The sequence below is a fragment of the Crotalus tigris genome, unplaced genomic scaffold, assembly GCF_016545835.1.
Source record: "Crotalus tigris isolate CLP2741 ecotype Arizona unplaced genomic scaffold, ASM1654583v1 scf7180000018301.7375997, whole genome shotgun sequence".
NCBI lineage: Eukaryota > Metazoa > Chordata > Lepidosauria > Squamata > Viperidae > Crotalus > Crotalus tigris.
The window spans coordinates 6,038,548-6,066,486 of NW_024096931.1; the positions used below are offsets into that span (position 1 = coordinate 6,038,548).

Consider the following 27,939-nt stretch of genomic DNA (forward strand, 5'->3'; position numbering starts at 1 on the left):
AGATTATATAACCCCTTTGAATTCATTTTTTTAAATTAAAATTAAATCCATAAACATAATAATAAGCCTTCTGGAGAGTCAGAAATACAATGCTTTATTTATTTATTTATTTTTATTTATTTTCAGTTGAGCTTTTGCAGAACTAGAAGCAGCCAAAAATCCTATAAATTTATAAACCTTTAGCAGCCAGGGACAAAATGCGAGTGTCATCAGACCCAGCTTATATATTACTGCAGACATTACAGATAACAGGTACTTTCATTTTGTTTTTCAGCCTTCCTTGTACATTGAACTATGGAGAGTGGCAATCAGATCTGTTATCCTTTAACCATAATCTGGGTTTACTTTACTTTATGGCTGTCAACTCCCAGTCTCCCTTCTCGCAATGGTAAGGCCTTGAATTTTGTTACCTTCTGTTCGAACAGCTATTTGGAAGTGATTTATTACTGGTTTTGAGTAATAAAAACAGTTTGTCTAGAGCGATAACTTCCTTCTATATTTGGTTCCATCAACTGGGGTTTTACTGCTGAGAAGTTGCGTGTTATCAGCAGACTCATGAAAGCATCTGAAGAGGAGAATTTTGGGTTCTAGACTTAATGTTCTGCTGAAGAACCCTTTGAAGATTTCTTCTCCAATTCTTCATCCACACAGGAGCATGAGGTTCCTGAAATACATGTATTTGGAAAGGTTAGTTGACATCAAGCAGAGGACAGAGGATAGGAAAGCCAAGTTTGGCAAGGTTTTTGAAGGATTCATCTGCATTCATGTAACCAGAAACGAGTATGTTTTGCAAAACTAGTCTCTGCATTTTGCTAACTTTGAAAAATAAGCCAACTGAGAGAACCATGGTTAATTTAGCACAGAGTATCATGCAAACAGTGTTTCTTAACCATGCATGCTGGGACATTTTTTCCCCCAGTTTAGCTGATAAAACCCTGGAGGGAGCTTTCCACGGTACTGAATTTTGCTCATGCATGGCTTCATTAGACTAAAAAAAATGTTGGCTTATTTGTAACTTGGTGTGTTTTGCAAAGGGTCACCACGGTTAATACTGTATATACATACTTCAATGCATTGTGAGAATTCAGCTTTAGACATTAATTTCTTAAAATTTTAGGTGAATACAGCCAAATCTGGATTGAATCCTATTGTGTTTTTTCTTTTTTTGGTGCTCTGTGTGAGCATCTCTAGGTTAATTCATCTGCAGTTATTAGATGTTTTCTGTCTCTTCTCTTCTGGTAAGACATGTCTCTTATAGATACTGATGTACTAGTGTCCTTTGACATATATTCTTGAACAGGGATGGACAAAGGCTAAATTTGCTTTAATTCAAATATGAATTGAAGTGATATTATTTAAGCTTACTTAAAATTACTCCTTGCAAGGTGTTTTATTGTTCCCTCCTCCAAAAAGTCACTTAATTTTAATTTCAAGCTCCCTTTTCAAAACTCTAGGGATGTCTAACCCCTGGCAATCTTAAGACTTGTGGATTTCAACTCCCAGAATTGGGAGTTGAAGTCCATAAATCTTAAAGTCGCCAAGGTTGGACACCCCGGATTTAGCGGTTGAGAAACTGTATCCTTGTTTATTTGCTCCAACAAGAGTGATATTTTTAGATCGCTTCCTGAACCCTTCCCTCGGCTTCAGGCCCCTCTGACAAATCATGAACATGAAGTGCATTTGTAATTACTGAATGCTGTTAATTAAGTCTGCATTCATTTTGCAGTGAAATGGTTTAAGTGAAGGGAGCCTTAAGAGCAGTGACAAGCAGATGTAGCAGAACTGTGGTTAATTATCAGTGCAATGAGCTATAAAGCCTGTGACTCTGAATGTGTGTGTGTATGTGTATGTGTGTGTTGACCTGCCCAAATTTGTGCAATGAGGAGGTCAGGAGGATTGATGTAACAGAGATGGACAGTGAAAAGACTGAAAGAAGTCTGTAAATTAAGAAAAAATGGGTTTACATAATATTTAAAAAGCACTGGATTTGATTAAAAGATTTTGAATTAGGTTTTCCATTCAGAGAAGGTCTCATTGTCTATTCTTAGGGTGACATTAAAGTCAAAAAGTCCCTCTTTTTTTTTCTTTCTGACAGCTTATTTTTACAATGGTAGAGAGAAAATTATTGGAGAAGCTTACTTCAAAATAACAATTAAGGCTCAATGGATAAAATATTCAGTAGCCAATCAAAAATGAAATATGCTCTGCTTACTTCTTTATTGCTATCCAGCTATCTGGACTGTTTTTCACAAATGCATAACAGATAGTGGAAGCTTTCTACTCTGTAAAGTAATGGTTGAGTATCTCCTATATTGTCTAATCCTGTGCAGCGTACCTTCCTTCCACTCCCGTTAGGCTCCCTCATAATGGGTTGGTGTTGTTATTTTGGAAGGGGTACACATCTAAGAATCGTCAAGGTGAGGGATATCAAGCCAGTTTCAAAGGTCCTTCTCCTTCTTGCTCCCTTTCATCATTCTCCTTGATATACGAGATGTCAGGCATGAAGGATCAGGATCTTAGGTTATGTTGCAATTCAGAAGATTTATTGCTCAAGCCCATACACAAGAATCTGGTCAACTAAAGTTCAGTGCTAAACTGGTGCAAGATAAGGGTCAATGGGATTCAAGAGGGGATAATGGACTTGGATCATTTGTGGCAACATAACGATTCTAAGCTGATGATGTGCTTAACTCCACCATCACCACCATCGGCTCTGCCTGCTCTTCTCCTACACCAGATTTCTTTATGCAAGGAATCCTTCCAGCCAATGGAAGAACTTTCCATTTTAAATAGCATGTGAACTCGGGAAAATCCTTCAGTGTCATCCTTCCTCTGCAGAGCTATTCACTTGATATAAAAGTGTTCAACTTGGCATCCACCAGACACAGTAAGTCAAAAAGTCCCAGTAGATTGGCTTTCCATTATTTCAGGACAGCTAGGACATTAACCATATCATCTGGGGCCGGTGGGTTGAGATCCGGCACATATGGTGGATACTAGGCTGAAAAGATGATTATTGGTGAGGATCAGAGACTGGCAACTAGCAGTTTAAAGAAAGGCATATCCTGGTTTTTCTTCAAAAGCGCAAGGCAGCATACATCGCCTTCCATCTCCCCACATTTCCCCAGAACAGCCCCGTGAGCTAGGTTGGGCAGAGCGATAGCTTCAGCTAAAGTCCTCCAGCAAACGTCTGCAACTGTGAGAGGGACCAATTCATGGATCATTGGTTCTTAGTTTTTATGGCATTGGGACTACCTCTATGTCAAGTGCAAGAAGTCAGGATAGAGTTCAAAAGCACTGCAGGATTATTTATGCTACCTATTCATAAGATTCTGAGTTATTAGTGGTCAAGAAGGTGAATTAGTGCCAGGTAAGAGTCAGTGAACTTCAATGGAGGACTGGACTTAGGTCTTTTGTGAGGTTGTAGAGCAGGGGTCTTCAAACTTGGCTCTTTTATGACTTGTGGAATTCAACTCCCACAATTCCTCAACCAGTGTGCTTGGCTGAGGAATTCTGGGAGTTGAAGTCCACAAGTCATAAAAGGGCCAAGTTTGAAGACCCCTGATGTAGAGACTCCAGTTGATGATATGTTTGACCCACCCTGTGCTCAGCCTGGTCATCGCCTACACTCTGATGGTACCAAATGGCAAAACAAGAAGAAGCTTCCGTTCCTCACCTGGTCTTTCAACTTTTCCAATGGTGCACTCATCACCACTGGAAGACAGAGATCCAATCTAGAACTAAGGAGAAATTTCCTGGATGGAATATGGATAGAAACAATCAAGGAGAGAAGCAACCTAGAACTAAGGAGATATTTCTCAACAGTGAGAACAATTAAGCAGTGGAACAGCTTGCTTCCAGAAATTGTGGCTTTTAAAAAGAAAATGGACAACCACTTGTCTGGAATAGTATAGGGTCTCCTGCATGAGCAAGGGGTTGGACTAGAAGACCTCCAAGTGCCCTTCCTGCTGTACTATTATTCTGCTATTCCTGGTTAGCCACTATGAAAATAGAGTTGGACTAGATCGGGGTAGACAACCTTGGCTCTTTTATGACTCGTGGACTTCAACTCCCAGAATTTCTGAGCCAGCATAGGGGAAACTATGGCCCCCTTCATGACTTGTGGACTTTAACTCCCAGAATTTCTGAGCCAGCCATGCTGGACTAGATGGAGCAGAGATCCTATTTAACAGGACATGCTTTGTGTTCTTATCAAGCTAAATCAGAGTTTGCAGAAACCAGAATTAGCTCCTGCAACTTGCTAAGCCAGACCATGACTTGAATACTCCAGGGGCTGGATTCTCACAAGCTCAAATTGAACGCATGGATCAGTAGGACTAAATCTGAGCAGCAGTGTGAACTCCCAACTTTCAGAGTCTCCTCGCTGAAGGCAACTGACCTGTCTCCAGTTACTTAATCTCACCGGCTTGAACAACACAACATACATCCTCCCCATAGTCTCTTGAGTTTTGTTGCCTCGTATTTTTTTTGTGCAATTAATGTTCTTTTTCTTTTTGCGTTTAATGTGAAAGAATTTACTTCACCAGTAGAGGACACTCTCCGGTCTGTTTCTGACTTGGATTGTAAAGTATCGCAACATTTCCGGTTTTTAGAACAGGAGAGTCAGTGTGGAACAGGAGTGTAAACTTATCTACTTCATGGACAAAATGAGTCAGGAAATTGATAAGCTAACATCTTTTACTTCTCTGTTTCTCATACTTTTCTGCAATTTTCCACTCTTTTTCCCCCTCCACAAACAAAAATAAATCCATTAAAGACTAAACGAGCATCAACATAAAACACAGAGCAGTATTTTTCAGACTTGGACATTTTAATTTAATGTGCCCATCACAGTAAATCCTGACTGTTGTAAAAGAGGTCACCTGTCTGACTGACCTGATTTTATTACTTTTTTTTTTTTTTTTTTGCAATGGTCAAAGGCCATAGTTAGTAAGTGAACCCAGAGTTCGCTTTGGTCCAGTTTTGCCAAAAAAAAAAAAAAAAAAAAACGGAAGTAAATGCTGTCGTTGTTGTTTTTTTGTGTGCCAAAAATGGCATAAAGTCAGGTCTCTGCTGGATGCTGCAAATGGCTGTAAATTAACAAGGGTTCCCACCTCCCTCTCCGCTCTGCTCAGGCTTTCCCTGTCTTTTAATTGGGCCATAGTTTTTTTGCATTTTGTTTGTTTCTAATCGTGATGCTTCTGACACAAATAAACAAAAACAGTGTTTTTAATTGTTGCAGTTTTTTTTTTATGATTGTAAGCTGCCCAGAGTCACCGTGAATGGTCGTAAGCAATTGCTCGTAAGCCGAGGACTGTCTCTCCACATCGCTTGCACAATACAACACAAGAGTTGGAAGGGACCTTGGAGGTCCTCCAGTCCAACCCCCTGCTCAGGCAGGAAACCCTATACCATTCTGGACAAATGGCTGTCCAGTCTCTTCTTGAAAACCTCCAGTGTTGTAGCACCCACAACTTCTGGAGGCAGGCTGTTCCACTGGTTAATTGTTCTCACTGTCAGAAAGTTTCTCCTTAGTTCTAGGTTGCTCCTCTCCTTGATGAAGTTCCATCCGTTGCTTCTTGTCCTGCCTTCAGGGGCTTTGGAAAAGAGCTTGACTCCCTCTTCTTTGGGGCAGCCCCTGATTAAATGATTAACTCTTGGTTAAATGAACTGTGAACCAGTCCAAGCTTTCACCAGGTGGACAGGTGAGGGTGCCAGGCGCGTCAAGTCATGTCCTGTCTTCACTTCACTTCTCGGCATCATCAAGGGCTAAGTCACAAAACGGCAATGCATCATCCAGGACGCAAAACTCAAACCAGAGTCTAAATCATCAGGTTTACAGCCAAGAAAACAGAGATGAAAATACAGAATCCTGAAAACTGAAAAGGCAAATAGAAGACCCCATTTCTTTGGAAGAGATTCAGGCAAGGTGGTCCTTGACTTACAACAGCTCATTCAAAGTTACAACGGCACTGCAAAGAGTGACTTATGACCGTTTCCCCCACTTAGGACCATTGCAGCCTCCGTGTGATCAACATTCAGACCCTTGGCCACTAACGCGTATTTATGACGGCTGCCAGTGTCCCGGGGTCATGTGACCCCCTTTTGCGACCTGACAACTAAAGTCAGTGGGGAAGCCAGCTTTCAATTACTAAATCAACAATTGCAGTGATTCACTTAACAACGGTGGAAAGACAGCTCGTAAAATGGGGGGGCAAAATTCACTCAGGGACTGTCTCGCTTAGCAACAGAAAGGACCTGGAAATCATCCGAACTTCTTTCTCGCCGGTTATGGGACTGTGGGAACAAAACAGCTCTTGGGACAAATCAGCCTGAAGCCTCCATCTGCTCTTCATCTGATCCTTTGGAGAAATATTCCTTCTCTTTTCCGGTCTCTGAACGTTCTCTTCCATCAGGCGAGCCTTTTCTGCAAATTTAAGCCTCATCCGCTTTTCCGCTACTCGATCTCACTCAGGTTGATAGAACCACCTTTGCGTTTGAAGTTTTCTTTCAAGGAGAACTTTGTTGGCATGTGTGAGTGGGTTGTGGTGCTTTGGGGGTTGTTGAGGAGGCCAACAGGCCAGATTTGCGTGGTTTTCTCTTATGCAGCTTTTGGGAAAGGTTAAGAGAAACCACGGCTTGCTTTATACCAGCGGTTCTCAACCTGTGGATCAGGACCCCATTTGGAGTCGAACGACCATTTCACGGGGGTCGCCAAACAACGCAGTCCGCCATTTTTTTCCCCTTTTCCTTAGCTGTGCTACTCCCTTTTATTCTATTGGCTTTTGAAAGCCAATAGAATAGACTGTCTCAAATAGAGTCTAATTCTATTGTCTTTCAAAAGCCAATAAGAATGGTCCAGGCTGTCTCTGCCCTGCTGAGCCCGCCAAAAGTCCCATTCTGCAAACGGTGCTGCACCAGCTGAGTAGTCCTCAACTTACGACCGGTTGAGTAGTCCTCGACTTACGACTGGTTGGGGGGTCACGGCATTAAAAAGGTTGAGAACCACTGCTTCATACAGTCAGCATGGAGAGGAAGCGGTTCAACAGAAAACACATCCGGAGACTACTGCAGTTGACTCAAACATGGAAGAACAGGGAGAGGGAGGAGAAGGAGAAGGGGAACGAGGAAGAGGAGGAGGAGGAGAGTTGAGGAAGACGCAGAGAAGGAGAAGGAAGGAAAAGGAGAAAGAAGAGGACAGGAGGACTGAAGAAGGGGAAGGGAAGTGGAGGAGGAGGAGGACTAGAGCAGGAAAAGGAGGAGAGGTTTGGAGAAGGAGAAAGAAAGAAAGAAAGAAAGAAAGAAAGAAAGAAAGAAAGAAAGAAAGAAAGAAAGAAAGAAAGAAAGAAGAGAAGAGAAGGACAAGAAGGAGGAGAGGAGGAGTAGGAGGAGAGTTGAGGAAGACGAGGCTTGGAGAAGGAAAAAGAAGGAAAAGGAGAAAGAAGAGAAGGACAGGTGGAGGAAGACTGAAGGAGAAGGGAAGTGGAGGAGGAAGAGGATGGAGATGTTTCATCAGGAATTAAAGCTTCAAAAACATTGCACGGCCGTTCTCTTGCAGTGCAGATCATGAAAACCAAAGTTAGGAGGCAGGAGAATTTGCCATGGCCGTGAGTGGCTTCAGCCATGCTACAGTCATCCTCAAGACTGCAGCCAGATCTGCACGGAATTCAAAGCAAGAGCCTAAAATTGCCAGCTGACATGGGAAAGGGACTTTTTTCTCTCTCTCTGTTCCCGTGCCAGTAGCAACATTTCACAGGAAGGTCAATCCATCTCTGCCAAAAGGCAGATGTGGGTTTCAGTGTTGGCATTCTCCTGGATTCTGGAACCGTGGCGTTAAAAAAAAAATCAGTTCTTGGCGGTGTTTGTTTTCAAGGGGAGGTTGGAAAGCGGTTGGCAGATCCAACCGCAGAAATGTTTTTACCTACCGGTCATTTGTGGAATCAGTTTTCCTGCCCCTGTTTGAAAGCACAGGATTTGCTTTTCAATCCCCAAAGTGGCAAGTTGAACAAGTCAGGATTGGCATTCACACAAATCATGGGTTGCTTGTATATGGCTCTGCCTCTGCCTCAGCTTAAAGCTCTCTCTCTCTCTTTCTCTCTTTCTCTCTTTCTCTCTCTCTCTCTGTGTGTGTGTGTGTGTGTGTGTGTGTGTGTGTACTGACTAACACAATCTGGCATTTGCGGCCTGGAGCAGATTATCCCCTTTTAGCAGTTTGTGCCAATCCAACTGATTGTGGTTTAGTTTTAAAAAATGACAGTCAGATACCCAAGGAGTTAATGTATTCGTCTGAAATGTTTCATTGAACCTAGAATAATACGGTGGGAAGGGACCTTGGAGGTCTTCTAGTCCAGCCCCCCTGCTCAAGCAGGAGACCCTATATACCATTCTGGACAAATGGTTGTGCAGTCTCTTCTTTAAAAACAAAAACAAAAAAACTCCAGGGATGGAGCACCCACTAGAGAGGCAAGTCACTCCACTGATTAATTGTTCTAGCTGTCCGGGAAATTTCTCCTTCATTCCAGGTTGCTTCTCTCCTTAGTAAGTTTCCATCCGTTGCTTCTTGTCCTGCCTTCAGGCGCCTTGGAAAATAGCTTGACCCCCCCCCTCTCCTCTGTGGGGGCCCTTCAAGTGCTGGAAGGCAGCTATTAAGTCACCCTGATCCTGATTCCATGGTTGCCCAGTTGTTTTTAGACAGTTGTTTTTTAGACCAGTGGTTCTCAACCAGTGGTTCCACAACCATTTCACGGGGGTCGCCAAACAACGCAGTCCGCCATTTTTTTCCCCCTTTTCCTTAGCTGTGCTCCTCCCTTTTATTCTGTTGGCTTTTGAAAGCCAATAGAATAGACTCTCTTGAATAGAGTCTAATTCTATTGGCTTTCAAAAGCCAATAGGAATTGTCCAGGCTGTCTCTGCCCTGCTGAGCCCGCCAAAAGTCCCATTCTGCAAACGGTGCTGCACCAGTTGAGTAGTCCTCGACTTACGACCGGTTGAGTAGTCCTCGACTTACGACCGGTTGGGGGGTCACAGCATTAAAAAGGTTGAGAACCACTGTTTTTAGACAAGCTGCCCCAGGCTCTTTCTCATCCAGTCCCTTCAACCCCGAAGCCATGACTGGCCTGGGTAGCCAGGAGGGCCCGATCCTGACGCATATTGGCTGCCACGGGCCCCTATTTCTCTTTTTGGGGGGGAGGGGGCTCCACGCTTCCCAGGCCCCCACCTCTTCCAGGGAGGGGCCGGGCGGGAGAGATGCGCCGACGGATTTTCTCCCCTAGGGGTCGCGGGCACAGCCAGCCTCTGACAGCGGGGGGGGGGCGCGGGGGGAGACGCCCCCCCTGGTTCAGCCTCGCCCGGTAAAGCTTCGCCTTCGCTTCCCGGCGGCGGCGGCGGCTGCAACGGCCCAAAGGGACCGGCCGCCGGACCGGCTCTTAAAGAGAAGCCAGCTGGAAGGTGAGGAGAGCCGGGAAGGAGGGCGGCGGCTGTGCCGAGAAAATCTGGGAGGGGGCTGGGGGTGGAGGCGCTCTTCCAGCTGGTGCCCTCCAGGTGTGCTGGACTACAATGCCCATCACCTCTTGTAGGAGAGAAGGGAGCCGGGGGGCAGCCCCAAGGAAGACTCCGTGCGAATGAAAGGCGCAAAGATTTACACGGGCAGGGGAGGGAAAGAGGCTCTACCGGGCGCTCGCGGGAAGAGAGGTGTCGCATTCCCACGACTCGCTTCTCGGGGGTTAACGGTGCTTTTCTCAAGTATCCTAGCTGGCGGAGATTCAGCGCCCTATTAAACTCCCGGGTCAAGTTCGCGGGCCTCGGGAGGCTCCGGCCGCTGGGGCGGGTCGACCGCAGTTCTAGCCTGTTGCCCAGTCCGGGTGTTTCGCGGGCGTCGTGAGAATCCACCCAATCTTGCAATAAGAGGCGGAAAGGGGATGGCGGGTGAAAGGAGCTGTGCAGGTGCTTCTTAGCCGTCCAGGAAGGATTGGCTAAGTTAGCAGGGGAGCGGAGTGGGGAGGGGACCCGGTTCTTTGGGGAAACTTGAGCGTCTTTCCCGGGGCTCAGCCCGGAGGGCGCGCACCGGCTCTGCAGGGAAGGAAGAGCCGGGAATCGAAGAGGAAGCAAAACCACGAGGGGAGGAGGAGGAGGAGAAGGAGGAAGAAGAAGAAAAGAAGAGGAGGAGGAAGAAGAAGAAGAAGAGGAAGAGAAAAGAAGAGGGAGGAGGAAGAGGAAGAAGAGGAAAAGAGGAGGAGGAGGAGGAGGAAGAGGAAAAGAGGAGGAGGAGGAAGAAGAAGAGGAAAAGGAGGCGCAGAGGAGGAAGAAGAGGAAGAGAAGAGGGAGGAGGAGGAGGAGGAAGAAGAAGAGAGGAAAAAAGGAGGAGGAGGAAAAGAAGAAGAGGAGGAGGAAGAAGAAGAGGAGGAGGAGGAGGAAAAAGAAGAGGAAAAGAGGAGGAGGAAGAGGAGGAGGAAGAAGAGGAAGAGGAAAGGAAGAGGGAGGAGGAGGAGGAGAGGAAGAGGAGGAGGAAGAAGAACAACTGCCCCGGCCCCTCTCCCTTTCAAGCGCCTCCCCGCCCGCGCTTTTCTGGCTGCGCCCCCCACCCACGCCGGGCCCGGAGCGCGCGCGCCCGTTTCTTCACTGAATCCCGCCGCGCTCCCTTCTCCCCATCACGGGCCGCCCCGAAGACTCTTTCCCCGCGGCGGACTCACTTTTGCGACCACCTGGAGCCTTGGCTGGCTGCCAGGTAAGCACCGGGCGGGGGGGGGGGGAGCGAGAAAGCGAAGCGACCCCAGAGCGCGGTCCACGCGTGTTGAGCGGACTTTCCCTGTTCCGACGTGGAAAGGGAAAGCGGTGGGCAAATTCTCTCCTTTTGAGTCTTCCGGAGATTTGAAAGCTCCTCTGTCCTTCGTGGGCGAGGCCACCAAGGGCTCTGTGGGCCCCCGAAGGGACTCTTGCGCTCCCCCCTCCCCTGCCCCCCCCCCACAGGTCTTCAAATTACTTTCAGAGTTGGAAGGGACCTTGGAGGTCTTCTAGTCCAACCCCCTGCTCGAGCAGAAGACCATTTCAGACAAATGGCTGTCCAGTCTCTTTTTAAAAGCCTCCAGTGATGGAGCACCCGCAACCTCTGGAGGCAAGCCATTCCACTGGTTAATTGTTCTCACTTAGGAAATTTCTCCTTAGTTCCAGGTTGCTTCTCCCCTTGATTATTTCCCATCCTTTGCTCCTTGTCTTGCCTTCCTGTGCCTTGGAGAATAGGTTGAGCCCCTCTTCTTTGGGGAAGACCCTGAGATGTTGCAAGACTATCATTTCATCCCTAGTCCCTCTTTTCATTCAGGAGTTTGCAGTCCTGGCTATGCTGCAGAAGGAAAAGGACTCCTCCCCCCCCCAGTGGTTGGAGGTCCTGCAGAAGTCTTGAACTACAGGTCCCATGGTTCTCATTCGACACAGTTGGTCTTCATGGGGATGGTATTGCAGCTCCTCTAGACAAGTGCATCATAGGCTTTGCAGTAAGCTGAGCCTGCTGAGCTAAAATCTTTCTCAGCTCGCCTTTGATGGATGCACGATCTTCTTGATGGTTGCACTTTTTTTTTTTAAAGCCCTGAGCTTTTAGCATGTGGGAACGAGGCTATTGGGGTTTCTTAAGTGAAACAGAAACGTGATTTGCTGAAAGACTACTAGGATTTTCCCTTTGGGCTGTGGGAAGTGGTGCCTTCGAGCATGCCCGGACTGCTGCTGTTTCTCAGCCACACAGTTAGCCTGGTGCTGTAGTTGTATGGTCAGGGGTCACTGGTTTCACTTTTCTGACTTCTCTGTGGGCATCGCTGCCAGGGGAGTGGATTTGGCAGAAGTGGCAAACCTGGGGAGCACCATTTCCAGGGCTTTCCAATCAACCCCCGTCTTTTAAGCCCGGCAGAGCACTGAAGTAGTTGAATGGATCTGCCTTTTGTCTTCCCCCCCCCACACACACACCTCTCTTTTCCTAGTTGATCTTGTTCTTGGAATATTATCTGGCGTTCGGCAAACTCCGGGGGGGGGGTTACTTTTGACTCCCTGGGTTATGCTCACAGATTGCACAAAGCTTTCCCGTGTTTGCAAATGGAGACAATTGAAGCAATTGAGAAAACCATGGTTCCTGAGGTCAGGGTTATGCAAATACAGCCGGTTAATTCATAAGTTTAGCCTCCCTGGAGACATAAAAATGTCCTTTGGTCATTCATGCAGGAAAGCAAGAGGGTTCTGCCGGATGAGAAGCCTGATTGGTCAAAAATCCTGCTCTGGTTATCAGAAGCTCTGATGGTTTGTTGCCGGCTTAACTTCTTGTCTGAATGTAGCTAGTGCCCTTAGCCTGGTGAAGTAAAGTATATGCCTGCTATGCAAGGTGTGGGTTCTGCAACCCTTCCTTAAACAACTCACCGTTCAGTGTGATGCACAGGCCAGATTTACAACCATGCACAATCCGGGCTATGGCAAATCTAGATAGCACACTAAAAAGCAGAGACATCACCCTGCCAACAAAAGTGCGTGTTATCAAGGCCATGGTTTTCCCAGTTGCAATGTACTGCTGTGAAAGTTGGACATAAGAAAGGCCAAGCGCCAAAGAATGGAGGCCTTTGAACTACGGTGCTGGAGAAGACTCCTGCGAGTTCCCTGGACTGCAAGGCAATCAAACCGGTCAGTCCTAGAGGAGATCAACCCTGACTGCTCTTTAAAGGTCAGATCCTGAAGTTGACACTCAAGTATTTTGGCCACCTAATGAGAAGGAAGGACTCACTGGAGAAGAGCCTGATACTGGGAAAGATGGAGGGCAAGAGAAGAAGGGGACGACAGAGAATAAGGTGGCTGGATGGAGTCACTGAAGCAGTAGGCGTGAGCTTCAATGGACTCCAGAAGATGGTAGAGGACAGGAAGGCCTGGAGGAACATTGTCCATGGGGTCGCGATAAGTTGGACATAACTTCACAACTAACAACAACAACAATCTGGGCAGCATCCATGCTTATATGGGGATCTTGAGTTGAAGCTGGCTGTCTTCCTCCAGGTGTGTTTCAAATCCCCACCTTCCCAGGAGAATGAATAACTCAATTTCCCCTTGGAAACCAACATGAATATTTGAGGCTACTCATTAAACATTCCAAAGAAGAAAAAGTCTATTCTATGAAGACAAACTGGAGGGAGTGACTTAAATTTAATGACTTAATTGGAGTTAGGATAGATTTTTTTTAAATCAATCTGATATATATAATTCAAAGAAAGTTTTAATGTAGATTTGTGTTTATAGAGTGGGTTTGAAAATGTGTTTTCCCCCCCTTCATATATAATGCTTGAGTAATTCCTAAAGCTCGTACAATATTATTGAATTGAATTTGAAAGTTATCTATGTTAAGAGAAAGTTTTTTAAAAAATGGAGACTTCAAAAATATACGTATTCTTAACACAGTTATTTTCACTTTCAATAATATTTTACAAGCTTTAGGAATTAGTCAAGTGTGTGTGTGTGTGTGTGTGTGTTATACACACACATGCATAAATACACACACACACACACACACACAATCACACATAGTGTTTCTCTGCAGAAGTTACTTATCACCTATTGTTTTTCTCCTTTGTGGATTTTTATGGGCTGGAAACGGATCTGAACAAGCAGTGAAAAAACATAGGAAAGAATGGAAGATGGAAGACATCTGATTTTTAAGATTTTAAGATGGGACAGCCTAAGGACAGAACCCCACAACTCCGAGAGATTTGGAGTTTGCTTCCTGTTCAAAGACCCTCCTCAGTTCATGAAGCTGAAAAGCGAACACTGTCCATCATTACTTTTTGAGAAAATATTATTTCATTTTCCTCTATTTCTTAAAGAACCAAGGAAAGGAGCCATCTAACTATTTTTCTAATTAGAGTGCTGCATATTTGAATTTTGGCCCCATGTTCAGAGCACCTTAGACAGCAGTCTCAAAGAGCCGTTTTGGAGCATGTGCAGAGAGCTTTGCATTCATGCTCCAAAGCTGGGGGTGGTAGCTAACTTAGCTGGGCTCTCTACCTCTGCATGAAGATCTACTAATTTTTGAGATGACTCTATTTTCATAATGTCCTCGACTTAAAACTGGGACCAGAATTTCCATGGCTAATGAAGGTGGTTATTAAATGAGTCATGCCTGATTTTTTTTTTAAAAAAAAAAAAGTCTGCTATGGTTGCAGATCTAGAATTAAGGAGAAATTTCCTGTCAGTGAGAACAATTAACCAGTGGAACTGCTTGCCTCCAGAAGTTGTGGGTGCTCCATCACTGGAAGTTTCAAGAAAAGACTGGATAGATGGGATCTGCTGCCACGGGCAGGAGGTTGGACTAGGTGACCTCCAAGGTCCCTTTCAAGCCCTTATTATTCTTATTATTCCCCATCTGACCCTTCCCACATTGCATTTTTGCTCCATGTTTACTTGTAGTCCTTGACTTACAGCCACTTGCTTAATGATGGTTTGAAGTTACAGTGGCACTGAAAAAAAATGACAGGACTATCTGTTACTGTGGCTGCAACATTCCCATCTTCCACCCTGTGCCAATTGCAAATAATAATTCCCAGGTTGTCTTTCCCTGCAAACTCTGATTTATGATTTATTCAGTGAACGTGATTGTGTGATTACTTCATACTCCATGCTTGGGGGGTAACCCAAACAAATTATTTTCCATTTTAGTTGGATTGATAAAGCAGGTGGACTTCTTTTTTAAAAACACACACACACACACACACACACACAACCCAGAGAGTTCCTGCTAGGCTTTTCATCTTGCTAGTGGCAACTCTTGTTTATCTGCTTCAGATCCCTGAAAGTTTTTTTTCCCAAAATAGCTGTGATATTCAGCCAAATTCCTCTTGGCTGAAGCGTTAACTCAGGCAGGCAATTGTTAAACATTGAGAATCTTCATCTCCCAGAAGGCTATTGACGTGTGTGGATTAGCAAGCCCTATTATAAATAAAAGGTTGGGCTGAGTCTGGCACGTGGTTTGCAAGCGTCTTGTGTTGCTTGGAAAAAGGAGTGGGTGGGAAAACTCCTATTTGCCCCAGGGTGAGCTGGGCTGTGTTATTTACACTCTACCTCAACACAATTGCATTGGCTTTTCGAAGAACGGCTGCAGATGGGAATGTAAAAAGCATGCAGCTAATCCCATCTGGAAGCTTTTATTCCTGCAGAAAGGAAAGGAAGTCTCAAAGCAAAGGTTGGTGCTCCGTCTGAGGGATGAGTTTTCCATGAAGCATTGCTCAATACATCGGTGTTTCTCAAACTGGGGTGTGTGGACTTCCATTCCCAGAAATCTGGAAGTTGGAATCAACATGTCTTAAAAGTTGCCAAGGTTGGGAATCACTGATGCTCTAAAGCCTTTAGAATTAATGCTTAAAATGAAACAGTGTAAATGTACATGAAAGAGATAAATGAATTGATTCAGAAGGAAGGGAGGGAGGAGGGGGAGAAAGAGAAGAGAGGGAGGGGAAGAGGAAGGAAGGAGGGAAGGAAGAAAAAAGAAAGAAAGAAAGAAAGAGAAGGGAGGGAGGAAGAAAAAAGAAAAAGAAAGAAAGAAAGGGAAGGGAAGGGAAGGGAGGGAGGAAGAAAAAAGAAAGAAAGGGAGGGGAAGGGAAGAGAAGGGAGGGAGGAAAGAAAGAAAGAAAGAAAGAAAGAAAGAAAGAAAGAAAGAAAGAGAAAGAAAGAAAGAAGGAAAGGGAGGGAGGGAGGAAGAAAAAAAAAGAAAGGGAAGGGAAGAGAAGGGAGGGAGGAAAGAAAGAAAGAAAGAAAGAAAGAAAGAAAGAAAGAAAGAAGGAAAGGGAGGGAGGGAGGAAGAAAAAAAAAGAAAGGGTAGGGAGGGAGGGAGGGAGGAAAGAAGAAAGAAAGAAAGAAAGAAAGAAAGAAAGAAAGAAAGAAAGAAAGAAAGAGGGAAGGGAGGGAGGGAGGGAGGAAGAAAAAAGAAAGAAAGGAAAGGGAAGGGAAGGGAGGGAGGAAGAAAAAAGAAAGAAAGGGAGGGGAGGGAGAAGAGGGAGGAAAGAAAAAAAGAAAGAAAGAAAGAAAGAAAGAGGAAAGAAAGAAAGAAAGAAAGAAAGAAAAAGAAAGAAAGAAAAAGAAAGAAAGAAAGAAAGAAAGAAAGAAAGAAAGAAAGAAAGAAAGAAAGAAAGAAAGAAAGAAAGAAAGAAAGAAAGAAAGAAAGAAAGAATTCTGGGAGTTGAAATCCCAGAAAGTTCCAAAGATTGGGAAACATTGTTCTAAACGAAGGCAATGTTTGGTGGAAAATGATGTGATTATTGTAATCTGCTTCACAAAATGTTTGCAGAATGTTTTGCAGCTCAATAGTAAAACTGACTGGCTAATTAGGGGCAAGTCTTGGTCTTGCAATCGGCCTATCTTGCAGGCTGCTTAGGAGGAAGCTTGAGAGGATGAATGGAAACCAGAGCTCTACATGACGTGAAAATTACAACTCAACTGCAACAAACTGCTTTCTGGGCACAGGATGCTCTGCCAAACGAATGCCTTTGGAGTGGCTCATGTATATGGCTTTGATTTGTCAAACTGGTGCATGCTTAATTATTTGGATAGAATAAGAGTAGAAGTAGATACAAAACGTTATTGGCCAAGAGTGATTAGATACACAAGGAATTTGTTTCCAGTGCAAAAGCTTATATGCAAATATGTCAACAAGGATTCTTTCGCAAGGCTGTTTCACAAAAGAATGTCTGAGAAGAGGTTGAACTAGACCAGGGACCTTGGTGGCTGGTAGGTAAAAAAGCATAAATCATGATTATGGCAAGACAGCTGTGTTGAAAGAAAAATCATCAGGTCCAGTCCAAGCCGGGAATAAATAAAATGGAGGCTGTTTGGAAGGAAGGTTCCGTCTACTGCAGAACAGAACCAACAGCATGTGGTTCTGGGACAGCTGACAAAATGGAGTTGGGATAGGTGGACATTTATTCCTTCTTTGGGCTTTATATTTGGGGTTCTTCCTGTTCCTGTGCAACTGTACTTTGATCTGAGCTTGAGGGTGCCTTTTTAGTATTCTAATGGTGGTGGGATAATCCTATTATTGTTCTAAAGGTCATGTCCTGCTTCTCTGTGGCTGGGGCTGAAGGCATTTTGCTTATGAATTGTTGTTGTTGTTGTTGTTAATTGCGAAGTCGTGTCCGACCCATCGCGACCCCATGGACAACATTCCTGCAGGTCTTCCTGTCCTCTACCATCTTCTGGAGTCCATTTAAGTTCACACCTACTGCTTCAGTGACTCCATCCAGCCACGTCCTTCTCTGTCGTCCCCTTCTTCTATTGCCCTCAATCTTTCCCAGCATTAGGCCCTTCTCCAGGGAGTCCTTCCTTCTCATTAGGTGGCCAAAGTATTTGAGTTTCAATTTCAGGATCTGGCCTTCTAAAGAGCAGTCGGGGTTGATCTCCTCTAGGACTGACCGGTTTGATCGCCTTGCAAATCTGCATTTCTAAAAGCTGGCCTGCTTGGGAGAAGGAGAGCGTGGGCTGGTTTCTGCCTAAGATTTTTTTCTCCATTATTCCTTTGGGGAAATATAACATTCTGCCTTCTTTTTTTTTAATATCCCCCCAAATATTTCCTTCTCTAGGAGAGAGGGTGGGTGCTGACTTCCAACAGCTGTCAGTGTCATGGATAATAACTGGTTGAGAGGTGGTACACTCGGCTGCCCAATGCTGATCTGACACCAGGTAATCCAAGCGAGATGGTCGCTTGGCTACAGAATCCAGCAGGTCACCTTGGGCCAGGTGTGCTCAGGCTGAGTTATCTCGCCGATCAGAAACCAGGGCAGGTGAGCAGCCAAAGAATGGTTTAGCCTGCCCTGGTGCTCTTTGGCAGGAAAAGGGGGCAGATGGAAAGAGAAGGGACGAAGGAGCAATGCCTGGACACATGCACGCTGCTTTTGAAACATGCTGCCGCTGAGCATGTGAACAAACCTCAGTTGCACGGGGATAACTTGAAACTAGATCAGCATTGAAGAGGGTTTGGTGCGGTGTTTCTCAAGCCTGGCCACTTTAAGATGGATGAGTGGACGTCAACTTGCGGGATTCACCAGCCAACAAGGTGGGAGATGAATTCCACCCATCTTAAAGTGGCCAGCTTTGAGAAACACGGTTCAGTGTGGAAGGAAACTGTGGAATAGGATTCTGTTGGATCAAACCAAAGAATAGTTTGGACCCCGGTCCTGCTTTGCTCCTTGGGATCAAATTACAACTTAGTTTGTAATCAGTTTCTTCTGTCCTTGCTTGCTTACTTCCTTCCTCTTTCCTTGTCTCCTTCCTTCATTTCTTTCTTCCTTCTTTCCCTCCTTCTTCTCGCTTCCTCTCCTTCCTTCTTCTTCCCCTTTCCTCCAGCCTTCCCTTCTGTCCTTCCCTCCTTTCCTTCCTCTTGAATCAGTTCATTTATCTCTTTCATGTACATCTACACTGTTTTGCTTTAAGCACTGTCCAGTCTCCTTTTGAAAGCCTCCAGTGATGGGGCACTCACAACTTCTGAAGGCAAGCTGTTCCATTGGTTGATTGCTCTCACCGTTAGGAAATTTCTCCTCAGTTCTAGGTTGCTTTTCTCCTTGGTTAGTTTCTGTCCATTGTTTCTTTCCTTGCCTTCTGGTGCTTTGGAAAATAGTTTGATCATCTATGTAGGAGTCCTTCAAGTATTGGAAGAGTGCTATCATGTCACCTCTCATCCTTCTTTCCACTAGACTAGACATACTCAATTCCTGCAACCGTTCTTCATATGTTTTAGCCTCCAGCCCCCTAATTATCTTCATTGCTCTTCTCTGCATTCTATCCAAGGGCACCTTTGTCCAATGGCATTTCTATGGTTGCCTGCAATACCTGCTGGAGGGCTGGGTGGGTCGAACTGCTTAGTCAGGGGTCTTCCCAATAATGCAATTCATGGAAAGTTGGCATCGTTTGAAACCGTTAGCAACAAGTGAACATCATCATCATGGCATCCCTAGCTGGAAAGAGAAGAACAGCCAGACACTCCCATCAAAGCTCTCCAGTGCTTTGATTTTTCATGAGTACCAATTCTGCAGTCTAGTTGCAGGACCTGAATCCCATCATTGCTTGGGTCAATTGTCCCTCTTGGGGTATGGAGAACAGGTCAAAAATTGTGGGGGCTCCATCACTTGGAGATCTTCAAGAAGAGATTGGACAACCATTTGTCTGGAATAACATAAGGTCTCCTGCTTGAGCAGCGGGTTGGACTAGAAGATCTCCAAGGTCCCTTTCAGCCTGTTATCCTATGTTATGTTTTATGTTGTTTTCTTTTAACACTAGCACGCTCAAAAGGTGCTTGACATACTGAGTATGCCCAAGTGCAAAAAAGCTGGTTTCCCAGAAGGCAAATTCATGAGGTTGTTCTTCCTACCACTTCTAAACCTCTAAGTTGATTTCTCCCACTTCAGCTTGTCCCTCCTTCCTTCCTTCCTTCCTTCCTTCCTTCCTTCCTTCCTTCCTTCCTTCCTTCCTTCCTTCCTTCCTTCCTTCATTATTTTTATAAACAACTCAAGGCCCGATCTTCTCAAGGCCCTCCCAAACAACGTTCTGAGTTTCTACCACCTTCCTCCATTTTATATCCTAGGATGAAAGATTAGGTTGAAGATGGATGTTGTGCTTTGTTACCAGCCAGCTTTCCCCCCCACCATCACCACTACCTCCCTTTTTCAAAAAAAGAAAAAGAAAAGAATCTTGGAAATATAATTCCACTAAATGAATCATCGCACGTGGAGGTGTTTTGTTTTAGTCAGGCAGAACAGGCAGCAAAATTCAAGCTTACCTCGAAAGTGGATTTCTCTGTTCTAGAAGATTCTCAGTCCCATATTGGTAGGGAGGGTCTGTACCCAGACAGGGGCATAAGACAGATGTTTGCTTTCCTCTGTGGAGAAAACAGCTAGAATCTTGGCCTTGGGAAGTGATCTGGGGATATCAGCTTCTTTCCTGTAGCTCTCCAGAGATCTAATAAGTTTCAGCCTGTAACTTGGAAATCATGGCTAAGCCTGCAATGTTAGCCTGCCAGACCTCGAGAACATTTCATTTCTGCTTTCTTTTTCTCCTGATTAACCCCCTCACCCTTTTATGTCGAGCTCTGGAGGAACATTTGAGGAAATCCTTCAAAGGAAGAGAAGGAGCTTTAGAAGATCTAGAGCTGGAAGAGAATCTGCAACTGAGCAAGGGCAAAGGTTGGGATGGTCTTCTCTGTGCCTCTTTGGTCCAACAGCTGCTCCTCCCTTGGCCTGACATGGAGAGGAGGCCAGTGACTTCACAATGGCCGCCATGGCAACCAATGATGAAGTCATGAGCCATTGTTGGAGCAGAAGGGAGAGAAAGCTGCTGGAGACTTAGCCAGTTTTAGCTTTTCGCTTGCCAGATGTGCACCCAGAGTTGGCCCTTGAGTTGTTCTAAAGTCTTGTTCTCTGCCCCAACCTCTGGTCAGGAATTCCTGTTTCCCTACAGGATGATGCTTTCCTTGAGGAATCTCAGGGAACCACTGGGTTGGTGACGAAGTCCCCGTTTTCCATCTGAAGAGAAGGACGCATCCTGATCCTAAGAGCAGCAATGCTGGTGAAGGAATATCGGATCTGTATGCCTCTCACCACTGAGGAGGTAAGGGGCCACGGGGAGGCTGAGCTGCTGAAGCTGTGGAGAAGGAGGGGTGAGGGGGCATTTTATTCCATTTAACCAAACTACTTTGGAGCCTTCTCTTCACCTGACAAGGATCTGTCTCAACAGTTTGTTGGAAGACACTTTTCAGTTGGAAGAGTTGGGGGTTAAAGATTTGGAGGTAGATTGTATGTGTTACTGGAGGCTCCATAACAGTGTTCTTTTTACCTTAAAGATGTACAGACTTCATTTCCCAGAATTCCGTGGAGAGAACTGTTGGCTGGAGAATTCTGGAAGTTGAAGTCCGCATCTCTTGAAGATGCTTGGGAAATTCTGAGAGTTGATCCACACCTCTTGAAGTTGGCTGGAGAATTGCGGGAGTTGAAATCCACGCTTCTTAAAGTTGGCTGGGGAACTCTGGAAGTTGAAGTCTGCACCCCTTAGAGCAGTGGTTCTCAACCTTTTTAATGCTGCAACCCCCTAACCGGTCGTAAGTCAAGGACTACTCAACTGGTGCAGCACCGTTTGCAGAATGGGACTTTTGGCGGGCTCAGCAGGGCAGAGACAGCCTGGACAATTCCTATTGGCTTTTGAAAGCCAATAGAATTAGACTCTATTCAAGAGAGTCTATTCTATTGGCTTTCAAAAGCCAATAGAATAAAAGGGAGTAGCACAGCTAAGGAAAAGGGGGAAAAATGGCGGACTGCGTTGTTTGACGACCCCCGTGAAATGGTCGTTCGACCCCAAATGGGGTCCCGACCCACAGGTGGAGAACCACTGCCTTAGAGAGTATCGAGTTTGAGAAACCGAGCAAGGAAGGCCAACAACAAACCGTAACCTAAGAATATATAGTGATCTAGTTAAGAGTCCCATCCATCCCTGGCTCTGAAACATGAAAAGGGAGATGTTCAGGATAGACTGGTGTTGATGTTGTCCCCTTCTCTTCTTTGTTCATTTCTCCCCAGATGTTAAGCACCGTCCAATGCGAAAGGGGCATAGCAGAAACAGTGTAGTGGTCAGAGTAAGCTGCATGATGAGGTGGAGATGGATGGGATGAAGGAAAAACTGCAGCATGATGGAAGTTTGATAATCTAGATAGCAAGATGGGCAGCACATAAATTTAATAAACAAATGAAAAGATTATCTAGTGTCAAAGGATAGTGTAACAGATAGCTATGCCGGTAAACGTATTGAGGGTTTGTTGTTTTTGTTCCCATTTGTCTATCAGTCTAGGAGAGGGCACACATACACACACATACACCACTGAGCTAAAATAGAAGCTGTCTGCTAATTCGATAAATCCCTTCTCAAAAATTCAGCGCTCTTAGCAAAAGAGTCTGGATAACCTGTTACAAGAGTCTCTTTTCGCTCCTCAACATTTTGATCTAGTCACCCACCTTCTTATATTTGGAATTATCTTGGAAATGGGCTCACTGTTTAAAGCTAAACAAAAGGGGCCAATGAAAAGTAGGCTACAAAGTGCATTGACACCCTTGATGTTGGAAGAGATGCCTGAGAAGAGCATGGACAGCCAAGAAGACAAATCGATCCATCATCGCACAAAAGCAATCCAGAGTTCTCATTCCAGGCATAAACAACCAGACTCTTAATGATGCTACTTTGGGCACGTGAAATGAAGACCTGGGAAATGTTCTACGGCTGAGAAGGGTGGAAGGAAAGAGAAGGAAAGGAGAACCAGGAGCCAGGTGGATGGATCCAGTGACCGTAGTGATGGGGGCATCATTGGAAGATGTGAAGGACCAGGTTGGGACTAGCTCCTCCTAGAGAAAATCTCTCTGTGTGGACTGCAGAGTTGACACCAACTTGTTGGCACATAATCCATCAGCATCAGAATCAATCAGAATCAGAATAGAGAACAATTAACCAGTGGAACGGCTTGTCTCCAGAAGTTGTGGGTGCTCCATCACTGGAGGGTTTGGAGATAAGATTGGATAGCCATTTGTCCGGAACGGTATAGGGTCTCCTGCTTGAAAAAGGGGGTGGACTAGACCAGTGGTTCTTCACCTTTTTGAACGAATCGCCCCCTTGAGCCAATGAGGAAGTTGTCATCGCCCCCCCCCCCAACACAACCTCTCAATCACAACATGGGAAATAATTCTTCCATTTATGTAAACCCTTGTTTTGTTTTCTTTAAAATTGTCATCAGGACATATCGATGCAAATAATTTATTTCCAGTCTTTTTCCCATGTCTCCCATATTCTGGCCAATGGCGCACCACTGTATGGGTAGAGGCTGCTGCGCAATGTGCATGAAGATAAGCGATGCGTCTTCACATATGTACGGTGTTCTGTACTGAAGCTAGCTGGAGGAACATTTGGAAACACAATTCAATCCACTAATAGTGAGCGAGCTGATGTTTTTGTACGACAGATATACAGCGATTCACTGTACAAAAAGTCTCAAAAGTGTCCCCAAAACTTCTTGCTCCATTGCTCCCATATCGCCCCCTTTTCGTTCCTTTGCCCCCGCGTCGCCCCTTTTCATTCCATCGCCCCCCCTGAAAAATGAAATCGCCCCCTGGGGGGCAATATCGCCCAGGTTAAGAACCTATGGACTAGAAGACCTCCAAGATCCCTTCCAACTCTGTTATTCTGTCATTTTTTCCCCCCAAGGTTGAGATGTTGCTTTTTGCCAAAGTAGATGCAAATGTGAAGTTAGCTGCGCGGCTTTATTAGGAAATAAGCTTTAATAACAGCCAAGGGCTCTGTTCTCCTGTGGCTCCCCATGAGACGAATGTATCGCAAAAGTGGTGGACAGCTTGTACTGAACCACGTGGAGCCTTTTCTGGAAAGCAGTGGCCCGTGGGCACATTGTGTTCGGATATAATTAGCACCAGGTTCATATTATTTGCATGTGTGTGGCAGACTGGGTGCTTGCCAGCCTGCCTAGATATCTGTGATTTTTCAGACCCTGCAGGGCATCGAAAATATTTTTTTTAACCTGTTAAGGAAGGGGCTCCTTAGCACCGGAGCTGAGTCACTGCTTTGTGCTCTAGAACATCTTGTTTCCCATTTGGAGGTTTCCTCTATTATGAAGGACAAATGGACAGAAAGATTGTGCCGGATCATTTCAGGATGAGCTTGGCCTGACTGATGCATATGTAATGGAGGCCAAATGAAGGGGCTGCCCCAAAGAAGAGGGAGTCAAGCTAGTCTCCAAAGCGCCCGAAGGCAAGACAAGAAGCAACAGATGGAAACTAATCAAGGAGAGAAGCAACTTGGAACTAAGGAGAAACTTCCTGACAGTTAGAACAATTAACCAGCGGAACAACCTGCCTCCAGAAGCGGTGAATGCTCCAACACTGGAAGTTTTTAAGAAGAGACTGGACAGCCATTTGTCCGAAATGGTGTAGGGTTTCCTGCCTGAGCAGGGGATTGGACTAGATGACCTCCAAGGTCCCTTCCAACTTTATTATTATTATTATGTTCAGACTGGATTTGGCATTTTTGTCTACCTATCGAGTCCTTCCCAAGGACCTGGGATAGGCAGATCTGGATGTTTCATGGTATTACAGGTATCGTTGCAGGATGGAAGCAGTTCCTAATAAGGCCACCTTTTGCAATTGACTAATGGCGAATTTGTCAATGCCGAGGACGGTGTTCAAGTGGTGCTCCAGTTGTTTTGGGATTGCACCCAAGGCGCCTATTACTATTGATACTACCCTTGCTTGCCTTTGCCACAGTCTTTCTAGTTCGATTTGTAGGTCTTTGTATTTTGTTATCTTCTCCAGTTCTTTCTCGTCTATTCTGCTGTCTCCAGGCACTGCCACGTCCACTATCCAGGCTTTGTTGTTGTTACTGTTGTTGTTACCTTGCCACGCATATTTTCCAATGAGACAAACCAAGACAGGAAGATTATTTTATTCCAATTTATCAGACTTTTCAGACCAAAGGGATTCCTCTCTTTCAAAGGGAGAGCCCTGATCCTTAGCTCACATCCCCTTTTATAGTTCACGTAACAAAGAAAAATAAAATAAAAGAGGATGAGCTATAAGGTTGGATATATATGGTTGGATGACATATAAGTAAACCCCTCCTTTATACAGTAAATCAACCACAAATGCTGTTTGATATTATTAAAAAAAAAATCTAAGAGCGGGAATATTTGATAGGAATACCTATAAAATAAAATTAAAGCCTTTCCAAAATTTGGGCCCTTGGCCCACCGGCATTTTATTTAGAATTTATATAGTGTCTGGTCATGTGGTCCCTCGACTTACGACTGCAGTGAGTTACGGCCAAAGTTAAGGACTAACTGCAGAAGTAGAACAAAATCCAGGAGCTCTGCAATTGTCATGTTTTCACCCACTAAGCCACACAGTGGCAGAAGCTCTGTTCCTTCTCCCCGACAGCCCTTTACCACCATGAGGACTAGAAACTTGACCTTAAGATTCCTTCTCTTTTTCTCCACTTGGGAATCCTGATCTGTGCCCCTCCCGAAGTCAAAGAAGCAAAAGGCTCCACAGCGGCAGGCGTGATTTTTTATTTTTTCATTCCTGACACACTCTTCTTTGTCTTCAGCTTCCTGACTCAATGTTTAACTTAGATTGGGCTGGGAGGACTCCCCAGAGTAACAGTCCTGGTGTTACTAGCAGGAAAAAAAAAAGGAGGGTGACACATTCACACTTCAGAGAAAGATTGCAATCTTTCTGTACGGAAGGCTAGAGGTTCAGATTCCTTCCTCCCGTTCTTGCAGGATCTGATTGCTTTATATTATCTTTCAGAAGTTCGGAGTGATTTAGAGCTAGAATCGAGACCACGTGACGTGTTAGTACCACTTTATAAGGCCTTGGTAAGGCCACACTTAGAATACTGCATCCAGTTTTTTGGTTGCCACAATGCAAAAAAGAGGCTGAGACTCTGGAAAGAGTTCAGAGAAGAGCAACAAAGAGGATTAGGGGACTGGAGGCTAAAACATACGAAAAAAGGTTGCACGGATTGGGTATATCTAGTTTAATGAAGAGGAGAACTGGGGTGACGTAATAACAGTGTTTCCAATATTTGAGGGGCTACCACAAAGAAGAGTGGGATCAACCTATTCTCCAAAGTACCTGTAAGCAGGGCAAGAAGCAATGGATGGAAATTAACCAAGGAGAGAAGCAACCTAGAAAAAAGGAGAAATTTCCTGGCAGTCAGAACAATTAACCAGTGGAACAACCTGCCTCCAGAAGTTGTGTGTACCCAATCATTGGAGGTTGTTAAGAAGAGATTGGACAGCCATTTGACAACCTCATGGTATATAGGGTCTCCTGCTTGAGCAGGGGATTGGACTAGAAGACCCACAACCTCTGAAGGCAAGCCACTCCATTGCTTTATTGGTCTGACTGTCAGGAAATTTCTCCTTATTTCTAGGTTGCTTCTCTCCCTGATTAGTTTCCATCTATTGTTTTGACTTCTGGTGCTTTGGAAAATAGGTTGACCCCCTCTTCTTTGTGGCAGCCCCTCAAATACTGGAACATTGCTATCATGTCCCCCCTCGTCCTTCTCTTCATGAAACTAGACATACCCAATTCCAGTAACCGTTCTTTATATGTTTTAGCCTTCAGTCCCCTGATCATCTTGGTTGCACTCTCCTTTGCACTCTTTCTAAAGTCAACATCTCCATGCCTAAATCAGCTGCTCCATTGGAAAGTCCATCCTAATGGTTGAGGAAATGCTACTTTTACCAGAATGATTTGAAATAGGTCCTTCATCATTTGGGGTGAAAGGAGAAGGCAACACAAAAATCGGGCCATTGAACCAGGGGGCAAGGTTATGAGAAAAGTTGGGGATTCTCACCACAGGCAATCCAGATCAAGCATCCGGTGGTCAAAATGGCCACAGCTGCGCATTTACATCACCCAACTGGCAGGTCATGTCAGGACACCTAACGCGGCTGCTGTCACTTGGCCGTTGGGGTGTGGATGGTCGTTTGAATCCCTGCAGACACCCATGGTCTTTGTCAACATGTTATACCCACCCACCCCCCCAGCCTGCTCCAGATGACAGAGGCTGCTGATTAACCAGGCGCCATCAGGGTGGAGTTTTTGAAAGAAAGCTGACAATTCCACTGAAGTGCCGATAATACATCTTTGGTAATTAGCAGGATGACAAGAACCATGAGGAGAACAATCAAATAATGACTCTACGGGAGGATTGTCCTTGCCTGCCTCCTTTTCTCACTCCCACATTATTTAACCGAGCAAAGAAAATCAATTTTATTTTATTTTTTGAATTTGAGCAGGCTCACTTTTTCAAGGGAGAAGAACCAGCCCAGCAGATTTTCTATTATTTTTCTCCGTGAACTTCGGGTAACGCAAAGATTGGCCAGCTTTGGCAAAACACCAAGCAGGGATGTTTACAGATCCTGAATGTGTCAGAATCACAGCATCATCGAACGCCCTTCAGCTTTGTCTACTTTTTTGGAGTGTGTTTCCTTAATGGTGCTTGTTTCGTGGTTCGTTTTTTTTTTTACTTCCCCCACCTAATCTTTGCGGTGCTGTCATGTTTACAGATTCTTCTTCCTTGCAATGAGTTGCTGAAAGCATAAAGTAGGCCTTGATTTATGACCAGTTGCTTAGTGACCGTTCAAAGTTAGGAAGATTCCCCCCCCCCAAGAGGTACTTACAACCCAGCTCTGAAGTTCTGATGGCTGCCCTCCCCCCCCCATTGTCACATGAGCTCAAGATAGGTGCTTGGCAACCAGCCTGCCTTTGCCACTGTTCTTAGCATACTGTAGTCACGTCACCACAATTTACGATGTTTTTGCCCAAAATGTCCCATAGCAAGTATTCAGCTTGTTTAATAAAAGCCATAAAATCAGGTCGGCTACATGGGAGACCCACTTTATGACTGTGATGACGTATGTCCTTAATAGAAAGCCAGTTTGGCTTAGTGGTGAAGGCACCAGACTGAAAAGGAAAAGACGGTGAGTTCTAGTCCCACCTTAGCCATGGAAACCAGCTGGGTGACTTGGGGCCAATAACCAGGAGACTGTGAGTTCTAGTCCCGCCTTAGGCATGAAAGCCAGCTGGGTTAATTTGGGCCAATTGCCAGGAGATGGTTAGTTCTAGTTCTGCCTTAAGCATGAAAGCCAGCTGGTTGACTTTGGGCCAGTTCCCCTCTCTCAGCCTAACAGGGTTGTTGAGGAGAAAATAGGAGGAAGGGATTTGGATATGTTCACTGCCTTGAGTTATTTGCAATAAGAAATAATAATAATAATAATAATAATAATTCGCCATTAGTCAATTGCAAAAGGCGGCCTTATTAGGAACTGCTTCCATCCTGCGACGATATCTGTAATACCATCAAACATCCACATCTGCCTATCCCAGGTCCTGG

General features: G+C 45.0%; 1 protein-coding gene across 5 annotated transcripts in view; it reads left to right on the forward strand.

Annotated features, from left to right (window-relative positions):
• LOC120310903 (cytoplasmic phosphatidylinositol transfer protein 1-like) overlaps nt 1-27,939 on the forward strand; it is a 63,096-nt gene continuing 35,157 nt past the window's right edge. Inside the window, exons 1-2 of one of the 5 annotated variants that reach the window (XM_039349836.1) lie at nt 1-388; nt 20,452-20,601. In XM_039349836.1, coding sequence (XP_039205770.1) covers nt 20,554-20,601 — 48 coding nt within the window. In that variant the 5' untranslated portion in view covers nt 1-388; nt 20,452-20,553. Of the gene's footprint in view, nt 389-9,141; nt 9,448-10,500; nt 10,724-14,288; nt 15,194-16,080; nt 16,735-20,451; nt 20,602-27,939 lie in introns of those variants that run through there. The other 4 variants (XM_039349835.1, XM_039349839.1, XM_039349834.1 and 1 more) reach the window with 4 other exon arrangements.